General features: G+C 39.5%; 1 protein-coding gene across 11 annotated transcripts in view; it reads left to right on the top strand.

Moving 5' to 3' along the window:
* Positions 1–3,601: 3,601 nt before the first annotated feature.
* Positions 3,602–17,758, top strand: part of NEO1 (neogenin 1) — a 256,124-nt gene continuing 241,967 nt past the window's right edge. For 6 of the 11 annotated variants that reach the window (XM_024128779.3, XM_055088088.1, XM_055088090.1 and 3 more), the window contains exon 1: positions 3,603–3,805. In XM_024128779.3, coding sequence (XP_023984547.1) covers positions 3,676–3,805 — 130 coding nt within the window. In that variant the 5' untranslated portion in view covers positions 3,603–3,675. Of the gene's footprint in view, positions 3,806–17,758 lie in introns of all 11 variants that reach the window. The other 5 variants (XM_055088092.1, XM_055088096.1, XM_055088094.1 and 2 more) reach the window with 2 other exon arrangements.

Consider the following 17,758-nt stretch of genomic DNA (forward strand, 5'->3'; position numbering starts at 1 on the left):
TTCCCTTCTTCTTCCACATTCGTCTCAGTTTAGAGACTCATGCTGCTTCTCTAATTCCCTAGCCCTCCTCCTCTTTCCTCCCTAGCGCGCCCCCCCCCCACAATTTAGTGAGATTAGATGCTCTTACTATGTTTTCCCACACTCCTTATCTTTCCCTACCATAACACTCTTCACACTTCTTTGTTATAATTGTTTATCTTTCCTGCTAGGCCGGGAACCTTGTCTATATGGCTCACCATTGCATTCCCCTAAGAGAGGGCAGGACCTGAGACATACGAAGTGCATTATAAATATTAAACGAAAGAACCAATAATTTTGTTATCCCAGTACCCAGCATATCTGGCAAATAAGAGGTCCTCAGTAATATTTGTTGAGTCAATAGATTGTTGTTGAACTAAAGATGTGTGATTAACTAAAGCAACATGTAACAAGCAAAATTAATACTGTGAAGGCTTTGTCCTTAAGGAGCACATATCCTTCTTAACTGGGTTTAATTAGACATGGCTTCCTAGAACAGGTGGCTTTTGGAAGACAAAGGGAGAAATAAAAATTCTTACCTAGTGGAATGTAAAGAGCAAATGTAAAAATGTCAACATCTATGCAGAAGAAAATCATGTTCTTAAGACCTGGGTAATTCCTAGTTTAAAACTGCTGTGACTTGGGAGTGTTCTGTAGTGGGATCTACTTGTCAGGGAGCTAGCTTTCTTCTCTACCTTGGATACTGGGATTCAGCCAGGGAATCAGCTGCAGAATCTAATTACTGCCAGCAATTAAACACTGAACTATATTGCCTCTCTAAAGTTGAAAAATAATCCTTTCCCTATAGAGAATAAGATTCTTACCAAGTTTTATATTCATAGGCTTTATTAATTTTTCATTTTTATATATAGTACTTAGAATAAATTTCACAAGAATATTTGCTCTAGTTATTTTTGGCCTGCACTTTGATAACTTACACTAACACAATGGCCAGTCTGTTTCCTTTGCTGTAAAAGTTTCTTTGTGCACTATTCCTTGAACATGGGTCTCACGTTCTAACTTTACTTAGATGAAAAAAAGTGTTAATTTCATGAATGGTTTAATATCACTTCGTAGATTAATAGTTTAGACTACATAAAAATACTTTGGCTAGCCGTAATAAATGTGGATTGATGTATTAGTTGGAAATCTTGTTTGGAGAATGAAAATGATAAATAAGATGCCTAAGAAAATGTTTTCTCAGAGATGCCTTACTAAAGAAAGGAGAGATTAATTACTCCAAATGATGATTTTTAAAGGGAATGTCTACAATGTCGGTTACATTGAAACAAGGTGAAGGATCTGAATTCAAGTGTGTGTCTGGGTTACTTTACAATCTTACTCTTGAACTGTTATAAAATCTGTAATTTTTAATCTGGGGCTTCATTTATTAGTGGTTTATTAGAGTGGGTTTTGTTAAAACTGTGATTTAAGCACAAGCCAGCAATATACGATTCGGTCACCCTATTTTACAGAAGGTGCTTTAAACTTCTGATTTAATCCTGATACACACAGTGGACTGATAAATTAACCAGAGAGTTCACAAAGGTCATACATGAAAAACAATCTGATTACTTTATTAGCCACAACTCATTTATTTTTCAAACTTGGAGATAAATGCAAGTTTCCTTTTCAAAGTCACATTATGCATTTTATACTTAAGATACAATGAAAATTTTCCAGACTTAGAAAAGATGACTGAGTATTAACATTTGCCAGGCAATTTACAGTTTCCAAAGAGCTTTCTCATTAATTACCTCGGAAAACTGAATAATGATGTGATTATTAAAGGTTAATTAAGCAAATACTTGTGAAGTAATTGGGAGGTAATCTATTTCCAATGTAACTGGTCAATCAGGGGTATATAGGAAATATTTTTGCTGGTTAACAAGTCTAACCAAAACAAAAAGATATTTAAATTGTTTCCCTAGTGGAAAACAATAAGCCTGTGTTTGCTCTTTTAAACGTCAATTGTTTCAAAGGGTTCCTGATTCCACCGTTTTGATGGTTTGAGAGGTTTTATGAGGACTCTGAGCTTATCCCTCCCAATGTTACCACAAACCTCACACTGCTTTCTGCCACTTGAGAATAAAAGAAAATATCTGAAGAAAGTAATTACGAGAAGGCACAGAGGGCTGTGGAAGTCAGAGAACTAGCCATCTACTTGTGGAAAGCAACACATTTTGGTTATTGGGTATACGGAACAGTGAATAAAAATCCAACTCACATTAACAATCAAACATGACTCTCCAAGTGCATAACCAACACAACAAAATTTTCTCAAAATATTTTCCATGGGTGTAACTTATAAGAGTTTCAGTATTCTCATCAGCAGTATAACTCCAAACTGCTTTCTCCTAACTTTGGGTAGCCTGGGTGCTGCCTCACGATTACCAAGTGGTTTAAAAATCACATCCCTCCTGCTCCCGCTTTACCAGCGAAGAGACGTTATTTCCAGGTACGAAAATGCGAGGTGGCGCGCAAAAGTAGAGGTAAAAGGTCTCAGTTACAGCCCGAGGATCAGCCCTGGGGAGTCATGGGGCTCGGCTTAGGTCCCCGCACTGGCTGGTGGAGTGGACACCGGGCACCTTTGTCTGCGCCCTGTTTCCCTGGACCCGGGCGGAGAGCCGCGGGTGGGGTGGCGGGTCCAGCGGTCCGGGCGGACCCGGCACTGTCCTGGGTAAGCTCGCGGCGAGGGCGGCCCGGCCGGGAAGCCGGAGGTCAGAGGCCGGGCGGCGGGCCCCCTCCCACGGGAGCCGCGCCAGGTCCCAGCAAGAGCCGGGAGGGATAGCTATTGTTTTTGGCTGGCATGTAAGTCCCCACGCCGACACTCTGCGCACCCAGGTTTCCTCCCGGAGGCCTTTCGGCTTCCTCTGAGGCCCTATATAGGGGCCCTGGGCCCAGGCTGAAAGAGGTGCGCGCCCGCTCCGGCCTCCCGGACAAGCCCGGGCTCGGAGCGCCTCTCGCCCTCAGGTCTCCGTAGCCAGAGGCGTCTGGAGAGGTGAGGCGGGGGGAATTCGTCCCCGGTGCGAGGAGTCCAGGAGGAGGAGGAGAAGGAGGAGGAGGAGGAGGATCCGCTTCTCCGGGGTTTCCCTGACGCCAGCAGCAGCGCTCGAGCGCGCTGCCCGCGCCTGTCCCCGGCTCCGGGGACAAGGGGGTGGGGAGCGTGCCTGCCGCCGCAGCCCGCGAGGCGGCAGCCGGGATTGGAGCGGGGGCGGGCCGCGCGCGGAGCCGAGGGGGTGTGGGCGAGGGAGGCGCGCGCCTGCGCGTGCGCGGGGGTGCGCGCCCCGGGTCCCCGCCCCCCACCCCAGCAGCCCGTGGTCTCCGCCCCCCTTGCGCTGCTGTGTGGAGCCGGAGTCGGCGGTGGGTGGCGGCGCCTGGAACCTGGAGACGGACCCACCTCCCCGCCCCGGAATGTAGTGACTCCCCGCTCTCCGCTCTCCTCCCCTCTCCTCCCCACTGCAGGAGGGAGGCGCCCCCGAGTCTCCCCTCCCGCGAGAGGGGCCGCGCGGGCCGGGCCGGGCCGGGCTGGAGCAGCGGCGGCGGCGGCGGCGGTCGCGGGAGCCTAGCCTGCAGCGAGGGACCGGCTGAGGCGCGCGGGAGGGAAGGAGGCGAGGGCTCCGCCGCGCTGCCGCCGCCGCCGCTCGCGGGGAAGAGATGGCGGCGGAGCGGAGAGCCCGGCGACTCCTCAGCACCTCCTCCTTCTGGCTCTGCTGCCTGCTACTGCTCGAGCGCCGGGCGTCGGGCGCCGCGGCCGCCAGGAGCGGCTCCCCGCCGCAGTCCCCAGGTAAGCGGCGGCCGCGGGGTGCGGGCCCGGGAGGCGCGGGGTGGGGGCGGGGGCGCGGCACCGGCACCGGCGGCGGCCGCTGCGGTGTTTTTGTTTAGGATCCAGGAGGAAACGTGTAGGAACTTCTCTGCCTCGTCTCGGGTTGCCGAGGAGAAAGGGGGTCGCGCAGGGTAGAGAGTGAAGTGGGCTGGCGGGGGCGCTGCCGGGGGAGGGGCGGCCGTGGGGGCGCATCGGGGGCTCCGGGCTATAGTTCTGCGCTTTGTACCCGGAGGCAGGTTCACCCCTCGCCTCCCTCCCCTCCCCCAGGCTCATCCCACTTGTAAGAGTGGGACATTCTTGTGCTCACACAAGCACCAGTAGAGGCCACTACACACCTCATTAAATAAACAATCGTACGGCCAATTCATTAATTTTCAGGAAAGAAAGCGGGAGGGGGGCTTGAACTCCGCATTCCCTGGCTAGGGATTTCCCAGCTGAAGTCTCAGGGAAGCGCTGGTTGATCTTGAGGGACTCCTCGTGCGGGATTTGTAGCCCCGAGGCTGTGGAAGAGAGAGGGTGTCCGAGGGACACGGTTGTCCCCTCATAACCAGTGGTGTTGACTTAACGATGAGGGCGCCTTGGAGAACAGCTCCAAGTGATTCTGTCTGTTAGTGTTTCCGTTATGAAAATGCTTGTTCTTTCCTGGGAATTACAACTATATTTACAGCCTGTTAACCGCTCTTAACCTAGGGAATTGTCTAAGCATCGGATTTTAAGTACTTGTACGTTTTCAAGTGGCAATATTTAAGTATATTTAGCCGCAAAAGCCATTTTCAGGTTTTCTATATCATAGATTATTGAAGTCACCTGCATTCCTATTTTTTTAAGGAGACCAATTAACAAAACGCCAAACCTGCCCGTAAGGACCTTACAGTGTAATAGAGGAGCGGGACACACTCAGCAGATGAAGGACAAATTAGCATGTAATCTGTTTAAATTGTTTGACCAAGGTGGTGTATCATAAAACTTGACAACTTTCACCTACTTACATGAGATCTGAAGTTTCTGTATTTGAAAGTCATCTTGTCAGGCACAGTGGCAGCTTCTATTCACTAAACCATTACTTGTTTTTTCCCTGATTTATATTTAAAATCACACTGCAATGTAATTTGGCTGATAAAAGCTTTCTTTTGATATTCTTACAGAGTATATGTAGCACATGGCTTTTGCCAGTGTTAAGTGCTTTAACCCTGAAGTACCAATGGGTATTATCAAAACAGCCACATAAACAATAGTGTTTTAGTATCCCACTTGCGCTTGCACATTCAGCGTAGAGTACACATGTTGGTCCTGAAATGTAGGTAACTGATCCAACCCTTTCTATTCTTGTGGATAGGCAAGAAAAATGTAACTATCTTGGAAGACTCTTATTTCATTTTACATGTAAAATTTTATATGTAGTTCATCCTATTATGTGTGTGTTACTGCTTAAAATTTTGTCAATAATTTTGTAAGTAAAGTGCTAGTAATTTTAGATTAATAAAAATAATAAGTCTCTTAGGAAGTCATAACATCTGTCTCAACATTAATTCAATTGATGGGCTTTTATTTTGTGCTGATGAGAGGTGTAAAGCATGGCTGAAATGTACACTTTGCCTTCATGGAGTTTGATGTCTGGCGTGTGGGTGGGAAAGATAGCCATTTAGCCACTAATTATATAGTAATTAAGTTGTTGTGATAAGCACTACTGAGGAGAAGAGTAGGTTTTGAGAAAGCGTATACTGCAGGGACCTAACCTAGACTGGGTGTCAGGGTGTCTCAGAAGTGAGATCTGAGTAGGAGTGGAGGTGAGGAGAGTCACAGCTAATTAGCAGTATGGTTGGGTCTAGAGCACGGCTCTTCTGATCCTGTGCAGAGTGCTTTCCACAAACCATTCTGCCTCACTGCAAAAGGGAAAGGAATAACTGCAGCAAGGAAGGGTTGGTCAGTTCTTTTACAAGCTGCAGAGACATCAAGGGGATTGAGAAGGGAGTAAGCAGCAATGGAACAAGCTGTTTCAATAAATCAGATGTCATTCGTAAGTGGTTTAATTTTTTAATTTCTGTAGAGGGGTAGCTGAGATACCTTTCTGTAGGGGATTACAGTGAATAGGTGGTAAGGTATGGAGATATTTGGTAGTAAAAGGAGAACAATAGGATGTGGGACAACAGGATAAATGGAGTGTTTTTCCAACATTGGGTAGACATGAGGAGGTGGAGGAAAGAGAGAAGGACTGGTGATAGAAAATGGTCAGCAGTGGCAGAGGGTTGGAAATGATTAGGCACACAGTCTGGCTTTAGGAAGCAAGGAGGGGCAGATTACTGAAAAGGTATGCAGGGACCTAGGGAAAGATGACATGACAAAGCCACCCGTGCATTGCAGGTCTTCTCTAATCAGAGTGAACAGGTTAAGGAATGGTGCTCAGGTGGGATTGGGATGCCAGAATGGAGAACGTTAGGAAGACAATGTGAGAGCTTATTTGAAATCAATTTGAAGTAGACTAGATCAGCTATTTCTACCATTTCAGCATCAATTTTTTGTGTCCCAAGAGCAGAAATAGTGAAAAGTTTTAATCCAGTATTGGTTGCTTCTGAGTTACATGAAATATGTAGAAATTGTTTTTTAAAACTTTTCTTAGAATAATCAAATATCCAATTCTCTGATCAGATTGCAAAAGAACATTTGATGGCCTAATGATGCTGAGGCTAGCCTTGACCTAGACTTCAGAGGTGTACTATAGAGGTCATGTAGCTATACTTCTCATTTAAGGTAAGAATCCTCTTGTCAACATCTTACATAGGTGACTCTGTCTGCCTGAATCATTAACTTGATGATGTGATTCATTACCTCACAAGGTAGTCTATTCCTGTTTTGAATAACTTCTTTTAGTAAACTTTGCTTTATGTAGTACATTTAACTTTAATTTTCACCCTCCCCACCTTCTTGAATTTTTTTATCTTCTCCTGCCTTTTTTTGGCGTCACCCTATCTCCTGATTCATCTCATACTCCTCTTATCAATTCTTCATTTGTTTTCAGGTTTTTCTTTCATCTTCTCATCAAATATTGGTATCTAAGGTTGATCTCGTTCTGTATACTTTACTTGTGTTCAGTTGCTACTGTAAGCTCATGACTCTCCTAGTCCACTCTGCTTCACGTGTCACTCTGTAGCTTCACTGCAGACGTACCTTGCATTACACAAGACCAAAGGTAAACTCATCTTTGTACCTCTTCCCTCATCCCCTCTCTCCAGACAATAACAAACCAATTTCTGGTCCAGGACTCTCACATTGTTTGAATGATTGCATGGACTTGTCTTCCTTTGTTACCCACCTTGGACATCACTGTTCATCACTCAACCAAGTTGAGATCTAGAAGTCATCCTGGACACTCCTCTTTCCCATAGCCAGTAGTTCTCCTTGATTTTTTTTTTTTTTTACCTCCTAGATATTACTCGAATCATCATCACTCCACCTAGAGTAACAATAGTGGCTCTGTAATTAATCTCTTTATCTCCTCTGTTAGCCTCTAGAAGTCTGTCCTCCTGCTAGAATGAACTTTCTTATATATTTTTCTGAGCATGCCACTCTGTTACTTGTAAACTCGTAGTTATTAGTGTTCTATAGCTTGAGTGTTAGAGTCTGAACTTCTTGGCATGAAGATTGTGAGGCCTTTTGTGTTCCTTACTACAGGCCTCCCACACTCCCAGCTTAAAGCCTCATCTCTTGGCACTTCTAATGTGTACCTGGTGCTCCACCACTCCAGGTTAACTGCAGAGCTTCAGGTCTCCAGGCCTTTGCACATGCTGTTCTTTCTTCCTGTTTTTTTTTTAAAAATTAATTAATTTATTTATTTATTTTTGGCTGCATTGTGTCTTTGTTGCTGCGCTTGGGCTTTCTCTAGTTGCGGCCAGCGGGGGCTCATCTTTGTTGTGGTGCGGTGGCTTCTCTTGTTGTGGAGCACGGGCTCTAGGCATGCAGGCTTCAGTAGTTGTGGCACATGGCCTCAGTAGTTGTGACAAATGGGCTTAGTTGCTCTGTGGCATGTGGGATCTTCCCGGACCAGGGTTTGAACCTGTGTCCCCTGCATTGGCAGACGGATTCTTAACCACTGCACCATCAGAGAAGTCCCCTTCCTTCCTGTTAATGCCACTTCCCACCTACTCATCTATTCAGTGCATTTTTTTCTACTAGCCCCCTCCCCCAAGAGAGTTAGAGTCATCATTCTCTGTGTGCCCATAGCTTTCTGAGTCCTTTTCATCTTGTGTTATTTATTTCTTGTCTCCTCTACTAGTCTGACCCTCTTGAGCATTCGGACTTTTCTTATGTGGTGTAGAATAAGCATCTAGCACAGAGTAGATCCCCATTAATTGTTTATTGAATTTCTTTTAACTCCCGGGCTTTATAGCACAAATCTGATTCCTTTATATGATGGTCCTTCACATGTCTGATGACAAAATTTGTGTGTGTGTGTGTGTGTGTGTGTGTGTGTGTGTGTGTGTGTTGCTCTCTCCTTCTTTCTAAATTAATCATCCTAATTCCTTCAGCCACTCTTCATCTTACTTAGTTTTTGACCTTTTGTGAGTTTGGTCATCTTCTTCTGGATATGCTGCAATTTTAATATTTATTTGTTTTGTCATCTTTGGAAAGATCAGTGATCATACTAATTGATCTGTAAACAGAGACCGATGCCCTGCTTTGCCTGCCTAACAGGATGAAGTATAAAGGAGTTCATAGATTTCCAGGATGAATGTTCAAAGGAGATAAGAAATGTGACCACTTTTAGTAAACCATATGAAAGTTAATATGTAGAATGGTGAAAAAAGACTTAGGATATGGAGGCAGAGGATTTGGATGTGACTCATGGTTCTACACATTTCCATATGTCTGTTGGGGCCTATAGGCAGGCAAAAATAATACCTTGCTTACCTAACTGAGTTGTCAGAAGAATGAAATGTAAAATTGCTTATAAACTGTAAAGTACAGTGTCTGTATAGAATGGTTTTAATGTTTTTTTGTGAACTTAAAAATATAGTATAATTCTATTAAATTTTTTGAAAGTGTAGTTTTTTTTCCCAGCAGTTGATCATTGTTGGTTTCTTCTTTACGAGTTTTCTCTATGCTAATATAAAATACAGGGGTAACATTAATCTCATTATGTGGAAGCTCTGTTTATCTATTTCATAGTCTTTCTTGCCAAACCCTTCATTTTATTACTGACTTTTGTGTGGTTGGGAGGTATTTACCATGCCATTGGTAGGCATTTTGGCTTCTAGGTAAAATTGCATCAACAATAAGAGAACAGTCAGTGGAAATGACTATAGGTAAGATATGATTGACCCAGAGAGCTAATGAGGTGAGGAAAAGTCTTGTGTTTATGATTTTTAAAAATTGACTTTGTCATGGGACACAAGCCAGTAAAAGATGATATTAAAATATAACCCCAGTTTTGGATTTGTTTAGAATCAAAGGAGTTTTTTGGCTAAAAATTTTGGAAACAGACAAAAAATTTCATTTAGACCCACTGGTATAATTTTGGTATATTTCTTTCTAGTCACTATATGGCACATCATTTTTATGTTGTAATCATGGTGTATGTACAATCTCATATGTGCATTATTCCATTTTTCTTTGTTGCTGCACTATCTTTAAATCATCAATTAAAGTTTTAAAAAAATACTTAAATACATGTTTGTTTGAAGTAAAAAGAAAGTACATAAAGTAAAACTTCCACCAACAAATTCCTTTTTTAACCCATAAATAACCACTGTTAATACTTTTCCTTCTGTATTTACATATGTGTGTATAGTTTTATTTTTAACACATAAGCAGGATAATACTACTTATTGTTTTTCAACTTGTTTTTTACTTAACAATGCGTTGGAGATCTTTCCATGCCACTGAATACAGATTTTCCTATAATCATTTAAAATGCCTGTATCCTATTTCAGTGAATGAATATAATATTAATAGTGGCCAATAAAAGTAGTATTTATTGAATACTCACTGAGCTGTAGGCACTGTACCACTCTCTATTACATGCATTTAATCCTTTATACATCCTTGTGAGGAAGATGGTAATATCTCCCCATTCTACAGTTGAGGTAACTGAGTGTCAAATATTAAGTGACTTGTCATAGGCCTCACAGCTCTCATGTGAAAAAGTCGGCATTCAAATCCAGTCCTTTACAGGTCGAAAGCCTATGCTCTTTATTATACTGCATACTGCTGCTAACAATTATTCTCCTTTTATAGATGTTGACGTTGTTTTCAGTATTTTGCTCTAATAAAGAATGCTGTAATGAACATCTTCCCACATGTAGTCTTTCCTTCCATATTTTGGATTCCCTTTTATAGGATTATTGGTGAAAAGATAATTTGTGTGTGTATGTGGGAGTCAGGGTTCCATTTATTTTAGAAGAGTAATGATACCATTGAGTAATACCATTCATTGACCAGTACTTTTACAATTTCTTCAAGATATTTTCACCTTTAATTGTGACCTTAAGGCCATTATTTTAAAATGCAGGTCCCATAGCTTCTCCGTTTCATCTGTTAACTGAAGGAATTAATTAATAATTAATAGGTAATCTTAAAGGTCCCTTCTATCTCCAAGTTTCTATAACTGAAGTCTGTAGAATTGAGTGGTAGATTCATCTCAGCTAAATGACTTCTGTTAAGTTTTGTGTTTGAACACTGATCGTTTCTGTTCTTTGATTCAAGAATTACCTTTTGTCATTCTCTAAAGCCCAAGTTACTATGCATCTTTTTTTTTTCTACTGTTAAGTCGGATATGATTGGGAAAGTCTTTTAAGTTGCCCGTAAATGATTGTGTACGATTTTATTTTATATGTGTAAAAATAGCTTTAGGGCTGATTTCAAGAAATAAAGCTTCAGTGTTAAGCAATTGTGAGATATTTTAAGTTGCAGTACTACTTGAAATATTAGATACTTACTCTTAGGCTTATAACGGATGTAAAGTAAACTGGCAAGGTTACTGATCTAGCTGATATTTTGATTCTACCTTCGACTTCCTTATGTAAAGAAAGGAGAGAGAGAGAGGTAGTGAGTGGTTTTATATGTCCTATTTTACTAAAATCAGTACTTGAGTTCTTCTTGTTAAGGAGTTAGCAGTTGGGCAGTCTGAATTTCAGATTGTGTCTTTGCTTTTCCTATTAAAAAGAACCATGAGAAATAACCTCCTGTTAAAAATTTGTTATTGAAGTATAGTTGATTTACAAGGTTGTGTTAATTTTTGGTGTACATCAAAGTGGTTTAGTTATACATATATATTCTTTTTCATGTTCTTCTCCGTTATGGTTTATTATAGGATACCCTGTGCTATATAGTAGGACCTTGTTTTTATCTGTTTTATGTATATAGTAGTTTGTATCTGCTAATCCCAAACTCCTAATTTATCCGTTCCCATCCCCTTTCCCCATTAGTAACCATAGTTTGTTTTCTATGTCTGTGAATCTGTTTCTGTTTTGTAAATAGGTTCATTTGTGTCATATTTTAGATTCCACGTATAAGTGATACTATATGTTATTTGTCTTTGTCTTTCTGATTTACTTCACTTAATATGATAATCTCTAGGTCCATCCATGTTGCTGCGGATGGCATTAAGAAATAACCTCCTTTAAGTTTGTTTTATGGCAAGAATGTTTACATTTAATTTTGTAGTCAGTCGGATAGTTCTTGTATAGCCAAAACTGGAAATTTAGGTAATTTTGACTAGTTGCAAATATGTTATCTTTGAGGTATAATTATGCACAAAGCCATGCACTGTGGAGATACTAAGATGAACTGGACATGTTTTCTATCCTTGGTCTAATAACAGAGATAATAACTTAATTTGGAGAGAGAAAGTGTAATTACTGCTGTAGGTGGAGAAACAAATTCTGGAATCATTGTGTTACTGTTAATCAAGTAATAGTACTACTTTTCTCATAATTTTGGTTCTATGTCTTTAGAGTAGTCCCAACTTAGTTTTAACCGGTCAGTAGACTAGAACTCTCAGAGGGAGTTATTTTTCATTTCCTCTATGTGAAATGATTACTGGAATGTTTGAATATATGAGAATGCTAATAATGGAGCCATCTGGGGGTGCAGCTACCTCCATGTCTTCAGGAAATCCGGAGATTGATCGTACAGGTTTTCAGGATTTATTACTGGTCAGTAATAGCCAGTAAAACTTACTGAGGAGTCCTGAGCAGAGTGAATTTTAAAAGTGATACCACATGGAAACTGAATACAGAACGTTTGTTTTTCAGGTGCAAAGTAAATGAGTAAAAAAAAAAATTTACCAGGAAATATCTTTATATGTAAGGTCTAGTTAAGATGATAGCATTATCATATACAAATTCAGGGAATAGAATAACAAATTATAAGTTTTATTTATAATTTTTATTCATAGCATGACTTTTAATGTAAAAACTAAAATTTGAGGATCTTTTTGGTTAATAGTTGAAAGCTTTTGGTTTGAAGTTGAGTTATTAGTAGTTTTAAATTTACACAGTGTTGTGTGTCCAGGAGATTGTATGTACACTTCCTATGGCGATAACCCCTTTATTAATAGCACCGCACCTACATAGAACTCAACCATCATGCACCCTCACCTCCAGAACGTAACTGAAGACTAGGGAATAAGAGAAATAATTTTCAAAGTCTGTACATTGAATTAAATAAGTTTCTCAGAGTCCCAAAAGTCTTTATTTAGAGCCTATTTATCTTTAATTCATATGTAGTTCTAACAAACTGTACTGTCTTATTTCTAAGTCGATACTTGATCAGAAGTGGTAGAAAGACTGTCTTGAAATGCCCCCTAACAACAGCAGTTAGTCACCTTTGTAAGGAAGAAGATTTAAAATAAACATAAGAACACAGAGATCTTCCTTAAACAGAAATGGTTGTCTCAGCCAGGTTGAGGAAAGTTTCTTTTCCTCTCCATCACTGCCAATGGGTATTTCCTGCCCCTGGCCATTTCTTTTGCCTCTCCTCCTATAGATACAGTTGCCGTCTGGGAAGAAATATCTTCCCTCAGAAACCTCTGGAGTCCCATCTCACCTCAAATTAGTGTGAGTCCAGGCTGACACTTGAGGTGGGAGAAAAGGAAATACGAATAGGAAAAGAGGTGAGGTGCCAGGGCAGGGTTCCTTCTCTGCTAGTCCCTACCCCTCAAAGCCATAGAATTTCTCTATTAGCAGCATTTTTAACCCTAATGGCTAAGATATGTATGTCAACTTTAAATTTGGGGGTAAAATTAATTGTTGGTTTGATTTTAAGAAAATAAAAAATATTTTAAAATTTTCAAACAGTATGTAAAATAAAAAGTGAGATCATACATTCCAACCCTCTCCCCAGTGATAATCACTTTTAATAGCTATGGACTTTCGGTTTTATATATACAATTAAATATTTAAAATATATAATATATACATGTATAACAAAACTAACAAGTGAGGTAGTGCTGTGCATACTGTTTTCCAGTGTGTTTTAGGTCATCTTCCCATATGAGTACATACAAATTTATCACAGTTGTTTTGATAGCCACATGGTATTTTATAGATGTATCATAATTTATTTAACCAATCCCTTTTGATGCTCCCAAATTTTTTGTTGCAAACATATGCAGTGAACCCACTTTTACAAAATGTCTTTGTTCACATGTTCAAGTATAGTATAGAATAAGTTTGTAAATGTGGAATTGTAGGGTAAAAGAGCATGTGTGTTAAATTTTTTGCTAGTTATTTCCAAGTTGTTCTCCAAAAAGCTGATTTTTCTCTATCAACAGCAAATGAGAGAGTGCTGTTTCCCCACACCCTTGCCAACATACTAGTTATTTTCAGACCTCATAGTCTCTGCCAGTCTGATAGATGAAAATGTATATCTCTTTAAATTTTATATTTTAAAATTATTAATGGAATTGAGCATCTTTCAGATTTTTATTAATGGTTTATATTATTTTTGAGAATTGTCTGTCTTTTGTTCATATTCCTTTATCCTGTCTTGAATTAATGGTTCATTTATAAATGTAAATTAAACAATGTAATTAAGAATAGGAACAATTTAAAACTTATAACTGTCAAAACTCCCATGGCTACTTGTGGTTTTTCACGTAATGAGAAGTGCATAGAGTGGTCGAGTCAGTCTGCTTACCTGACTTCTGCTAACCACTGCTCATGTTTGCTTGATATGGATTCATAAACTTTCAATCTGTTCTACTTTGAAGGAAAAAAAGCTCATTGATTTGAGTGAAAAATAGTAATTGAAACAGATGCTATTACCTCTTTTAAGACAGAGCAATTTTAGTTTAAAGTAAGTTCAGTTAATCAAATACTTGCATGCCAGTTTGACTCAAGATACTGAGGTGGTTTAAAGTGGAAAATGGATTAGGGTGTAGTAGGAAAGACAAGTTTAAGGGACAGGATACAATTTCCATTTTTGGATACCCTGAGCCTGAGATGTCAGCAGATCATCTCTGTGAAGGTATTACAGAATTGGGGCTCAGATGAGAGGTCTCTCTAGACCTTTGGCTAGAAATATAGGTTCAGGAATTATCTGATAGAGGTGATAGTTCAAGCCATGAGACTAGATCATTTCACTGAGGAAGGAAGAAGAAAACCTAGGGCAAAGACTTGAATATACACCCATCATTGGGTGTCCAAAGGAAGGAAGTATTACTCTGTCTGCAGAACAAGATAACTACCTAGAATTAGAACTATGTACAATGATAAAAGTTCATTTTGCCCCTGGATATCTTATTCAGAAACATCTGTGTGAATAAATGGGATAGTGCTAACATAATGTTTGTTCTTTTCCATTCTACATGCATGGTGTGGCCCTGGGTTAGAGTGCTAGGCAGGGAGAGGGGAAGCTTAAAAGGCAATTGTGAACAGTTTTTTTTTTTTTTTTTTTTTTTTAAAGAATTGTAAGATATTTATTTATTTATTTATTTAAAAACATTTATTTATTTATTTGGCTGTGCTGGGTCTTCGTTGCGGCCTGCAGGATCCTTTAGTTGTGGCATGTGGGATATAGTTCCTGGACCAGGGTTCGAACCTGGGCCCCCTGCATAGGGAGCATGGAGTATTATCCATTGGACCACCAGGAAGTGCCCCCAATTCTTTACTGTAAATAACATAGATAATAATTTATCACTCTGAACTGAGGTAAACAATGAGTTAATATGTGTCTGTGCTTAGAACAGAGCCTGGTTTATCTTAATCACTCATTAAATGTAAAGTGTTGTTGTTTTTATTATTTCTATAAACTGGATGGAGAGGCTAAAAATACATGAAAATTAGATGAAACTTACATAATTTGGTTTATATTATCTGATGGCTGTGTATAATTAGATTGTTAAATGAGTAAGCTTATGTGGGGAAGGATAAGGATTTGTTTAGTTTGGAGTATTTGGTTAACAAGTTTCTTCGAGGAGCTGGTCTTGAGCTGGTTTTGAAGGCGTGAGTAGGCTTTTTAGATGGGCAGGATTTTCTGGCAAGGAGAGTAAAATGAAGAGCAGTATGAGTTGAGGCAGAGTAAAGGCAAAGGCAACAAAAATGTTCTTGATCAGTAAACTATTTCTTGAAAAGGCTCACTTTTGTTATTCTGAAGTTTATCTTTTGTTATGAAACGGAGGGGTGATTTGTATTTATATTTTATATTTATATTTTTCTTATATTTATGTTGTGTATGTAGCATACTCTTAGGTTTTCTTCTTTATTTAGACTGACAATTTTTGCCTTTTTTTCTAGAGCTCTTAGTCTATTTACATTTAATGTAATGGCTAATATATTCGGCTTTAAATCTTCCATTTTTATTTACTTCTCATTGCTTTGCCTGTTCTGTGGTCCCCTTTCTCTTTTTTCTTGATGCCCTTTGGTTATCTTCAGTTATGCAGTTTTTCCCTCTCTTTTAGTTTACCAGTTATATATTCTTTTACTATTCATTTAGTGGTTCTTAACACATTATTGACTGGGGGATTTGGCCATAATACATCTCCAGTCAAAAATGTGTTAAATGTATCTTTGACTTATTACTTTTACCATTTATTGGATAATACAAGACCTTTTGAACACCTTAATTCTATTTGTCCTTTTCTTCTAATTTTTGTTATTATTGTTATGTATTTTAGTTCTGTTTATATTTGATAGCCACATGACATTATTATTTTATAAGCCATTATTGATTTAGATTTACCCATGTTGCTTTTATTTATCAGTTGCTCTTCATTTCTTTCTGCATCTCTGAGCTTCTATCTGGGGTCATTTCCTTCTGCCTGGAGAATATCCTTCAGTATTTAGTTAGGTCTGCTGGAGATGAATTCACTCAGCTTTTGTCTGTCTGAAAACATCTTTATTTCATCTTCAATTTTGATAATTTTGATGGAGGCTGCTGGATGTAGAATTCTAGGTGACAGTTTTTTTCTTTCAGCCCTTTAAGAATGTCATTCCATTGTCCACTGAACTCCATTTCTGATGAGAAATCAGCCATAAGTCTTATTTTTACTTTCTTGTGGGAAATGTGCTTCCCTCCCTCTTTCCCCCTTTGGACACTTTTAAGATTTACTCTCTATCTATGATTTTCAGAAATCTGACTGTGATGAGCTTCGTTGTGATTTTCTTTGTATTTATCATTCTTGCTGAGTTTCTTGTATCCGTGGAATGATTACTTTCATCATTTTTGGAAAGTTCTTGGCCATTATCTCTTCAAATATTTTTTCTTCCCCGTTGGAGTTTAGGCTTAAGGCTTCTTTGAATCCTCGTCATTCTGATGGGTTCAGAAAAACTATGGTTTTTGTAGTTTATCTTTGTTGTTTTGGTTGTTGAGGTAAGAGTGACAGTCTCTTATGACTTTCTGCATTCTAACCAGAGGCAGCACTCCATTTATTGCTTTCTTAATTTCATTTATTGTATTTTTCAGAATGTCTGTTTTGTTTTCTTTTATAGTTTCTAGGTCTCTGCTGGAATTCTCCATACTGTATCTTTATTCCTTAACCCATCCTGTCATATGTGTTTACCATGAAGGTTTGCTTTTATATTTGTTATTTCTCCTGGTTTGGGGGTTGTCTTGTGTTTTTATGTACTTGTTTATTTGTGATTGAGTGCCAGGGATTGTTTATGAAAAATTATAGACATAATCTGAATGCTACTATCTTCTCTCAGAAAGGATTTACCTTTGCTTCTCTTCTGGAATGTGGTTATGTGAAGTCACTAATAATCTCAGGTCACTTTAATCCATTCAGGGATTGAGATGATTTAAAATTGGGCTTCAGACCTTATGAGCTGAAATATTTTGGGTTTACTTTTATTTCTTGTATGTAACCCTTTGAGGTCCTAATCCGCAGTTTAAGAGGTTTATCCTCCTCCTTGGCAGGTCCTCACTCCAATTTTTGTCCCCTCAGGGCTTACATCTATCAAGAGCTATGCTCATCTCTCAGCCTCTTCAGCAGTAGTGGCCTTTAGAATCCACAGATACCTCTAGGTTAAAAAAAACAGCTCCAAATACCAGGTTTATTTATTTTGATTTTCTCATTTTCTAGATCTTGGTTCCTTAATTCCTCATGACCTTGATTGCCCTCACACAGATCTTTTGTATTTTGTCTAGTTTCTTTATTTCTCCTTAGTGGAAGAGTTGGTCCGAACTGCCTACTCTGTCATTCCTGGAAGCTGAACTCTTGCAATGCCCCTTTCGTCTTTTCTCTTATTTATGTTCTGTTAGAAATTTTCATGCTTGTCTGTTTTTTTGTCATGTGCAATCTGCATTTATTGCCCCTGTTGTATTTCTTTAAAAAATTATTCAGTTGTTGTTTTTTTTTTTTAACATCTTTATTGGAGTATAACTTGTTTTACAATAGTGTGTTAGTTTCTCCTTTACAACAAAGTGAATCAGTTATACATATACATATGTTCCCATATCTCTTCCCTCTTGCGTCTC

This window comes from Physeter macrocephalus, chromosome 11 (genome assembly GCF_002837175.3).
Source record: "Physeter macrocephalus isolate SW-GA chromosome 11, ASM283717v5, whole genome shotgun sequence".
Taxonomy (NCBI): domain Eukaryota; kingdom Metazoa; phylum Chordata; class Mammalia; order Artiodactyla; family Physeteridae; genus Physeter; species Physeter macrocephalus.